General features: G+C 37.6%; 1 protein-coding gene across 2 annotated transcripts in view; it reads left to right on the top strand.

Moving 5' to 3' along the window:
- The window catches only part of tmc6b (transmembrane channel-like 6b), a 20754-nt gene that overhangs the window by 7826 nt on the left and 10428 nt on the right, over nt 1–2500 (top strand). For both annotated transcript variants that reach the window (XM_043252692.1, XM_043252693.1), the window contains exons 4-7: nt 1–47; nt 1107–1268; nt 1569–1677; nt 2051–2135. The exon at nt 1–47 is cut by the window's left edge and continues 91 nt beyond it. In XM_043252692.1, coding sequence (XP_043108627.1) covers nt 1–47; nt 1107–1268; nt 1569–1677; nt 2051–2135 — 403 coding nt within the window. The remainder of the gene's footprint in view (nt 48–1106; nt 1269–1568; nt 1678–2050; nt 2136–2500) is intronic.

The following is a 2500-nucleotide window of genomic DNA, read 5'->3' as shown; positions in this document are numbered from 1 at the left end:
ATCTGACACGCTCAAAGTCCTGTCCTCCATGCCCAGCCGCACCATCGGTCAGTGTGTGTGCTTGCGGTGCTTTTAAAATGCTGCTTTCAAAGCATCTAAGCAACAAAAATACAGTTTCAAATTCATTATACAAAAATGCAAGACTGCAGCTTTACCTGAAACACAAAAAATGCATTATTTAGAAATAAAATAATTAAAAAGAAAAGTAAAAATAACCCTTTTGTTTTATAATTTTGGTTTAATGTTGTTATTAAAATAACCCAAACCTCAAATATATATAAATTATAGTAGTAAGTAATATAAATAAAAATAAATACACAATGCATTATAAGTATAATAATACACCAATTAAAAAAAACAAACAAGCACCAAAACTAATAAAATTACAAAATTACTTAAACTTAAATTTTAAGTAACGAAAATGGATAATCTAAAAATAAATAGATTTTTTTTTTTTTTTTTTTATATGGTTGTGTAAAAATATTAGTGCTGTTTATTAATCACGATTAATTGCATCCAAAACAAAAACACGTTTACATAAAATGTAACGCGATTAAGACAAAAATCATAATTATTATTCACAAAAAATTGTAATTGCGACATATTAATTACGATCATCCCAGTTTGCTTTGAAAGACCTTTTATGAAGCAAATGCGTGCCATAATTTTAGGAGAAAATAAGTAATCTGAAAACAACTGAAAAATGTAAAGAAACATAGTATTTAAGCCTCATCGGATTGGTTTCTTGTGTAAAAAACAGTAAAAATATCCATATTATAATGCTATACTGAAACTAACAGTAAAACAATGCAAAAGCCCTTAAGATGACCTGTAGAGAGATGTGTGTGTAAAATATTTAAAATGTATAAAATGTTTTACACATTCACTAAACCTTTTCTTGCTTCTTAATTTGTAATATATGAGGATATCATTTCCTAATGCATTGTGAAATTCAACTTCTTGGCCGTTCTTCCGGTTCTTTACTCATGCAGTTAATCATCTTTTCTGGGGGGAAAACCCCGGATGTTGTTTGATACCATTAAAACCGTGTTTCCTGTGCAGCTCGTGTCACTTCCTGCTGATCTCCGTGTGATCTCTTTGATTAGGCCGCAGTCGCGGAGCGATCATCTCTCAGTACTGCAGCCGCACCATGCAGCTGCGCAGACGCAGACAGAGCAGACCCTCCATCCAGCACTTCCCTCGATCCGCTCGGCCCAGCATCCGCGGACACCTCGTGGAGACGGACACCGCCGCTTTTGAGGAAGAAGGTGAAGTCCCTGGAGCACAAAAATATAGAAATATCGAGAAAGCCATCTCTAAAGTTGGCCAAACGACGTTCTTAGCAATGCATATTGCTAATCGGAAATATGTCTTGATATATTTAAAGTAGAAAATATCTTCGTCAGACATGATCTTGATGGTTTTTTGGCATAAAAGAGAATAGTTTTGACCCATGCAGTGCATTGTTGTCTGTTTCTACAAATACAGCTGTGCTGCTGATGATCGTGATGCCTGAAACATCTTAAACCATGCCGTGCTGATCTTTTGTGATGACTCTGTGTTCGCAGAGAATAAAAGAGAGCGCTTGGTGAATAATCTGCAGAATCTGTCGGCCAATGATCGCGTGCGCATGTTGAGAGCGATGCCGCTGAGTCTCTCGGAGAAGAAAGAGCTCAGGTAAATAGACTAGTGCGTGTTTAACATGTCCTGCAGCAGAACAGATCCTGTTTAGAGTCTGAATAGAGAGGGCAGGAACACAATCAATTCTTCAGACTCAACAATGTTTTGATGTGCAAAATAATTCAAAAACTATAAATGGACACGAGTGGTGCAGAGCAGCTGCTGTGAGTTGATTCTTTTTTTGAACGAATCGTTAAAATGGCTAATGAATCACTGAATCGCTTACGGCCTGGTGTTGTGACGGAGTGCAGCTAAAGTCAGTTTTGTTGTAATTAATGCTGCTAGATATATTGTTTAATATGTTTGCTTCAATCGGACGCCCCTCGACAAAACGAGTCACGTGGAAACATTCTGATGTTGTGTTTTTCAGGATGTTGGTGTTGAATAAAGCCGAACACTCGGTGTCTCAGAGTCAGATTCCCTGCTGCAGTCAGCTCAAGTATTACATCATCATTGTGAGTCCAAACACGCTTCACTTCAGCTGGAGGTTGCTTTGGCAGCTAACTGGATAAACATGTTTTGTTTTTAATGCAATATTTTTAAGAACAGTAGTTTAATTCTGTATACAAGCTATATCTGTTATATGTAGTGTGCTGCAGTTTTTTCTTTTGAGATTCAGCCTTCAGTCAGTGTTTGATGAGTTTGTCGTGTGTGTGTGTGTGTGTGTGTGTGTGTGTGTGTGTGTGTGTGTGTGTGTGTGTGTGTGTGTGTGTGTGTGTGTGTGTGTGTGTGTGTGTGTGTGTGTGAATGCTTCTGTGCTAGTGAATGTGAGCAGCCGAGCGCAAGTATGTGCATGCAAATGTGCGTGAGAGTGCATGTC

This window comes from Puntigrus tetrazona, chromosome 11 (assembly GCF_018831695.1).
Source record: "Puntigrus tetrazona isolate hp1 chromosome 11, ASM1883169v1, whole genome shotgun sequence".
Lineage (NCBI taxonomy): Eukaryota > Metazoa > Chordata > Actinopteri > Cypriniformes > Cyprinidae > Puntigrus > Puntigrus tetrazona.
The sequence above is the reverse complement of the archived record's forward strand: the minus strand, read 5'-3'. Positions and strand labels throughout refer to the sequence as shown.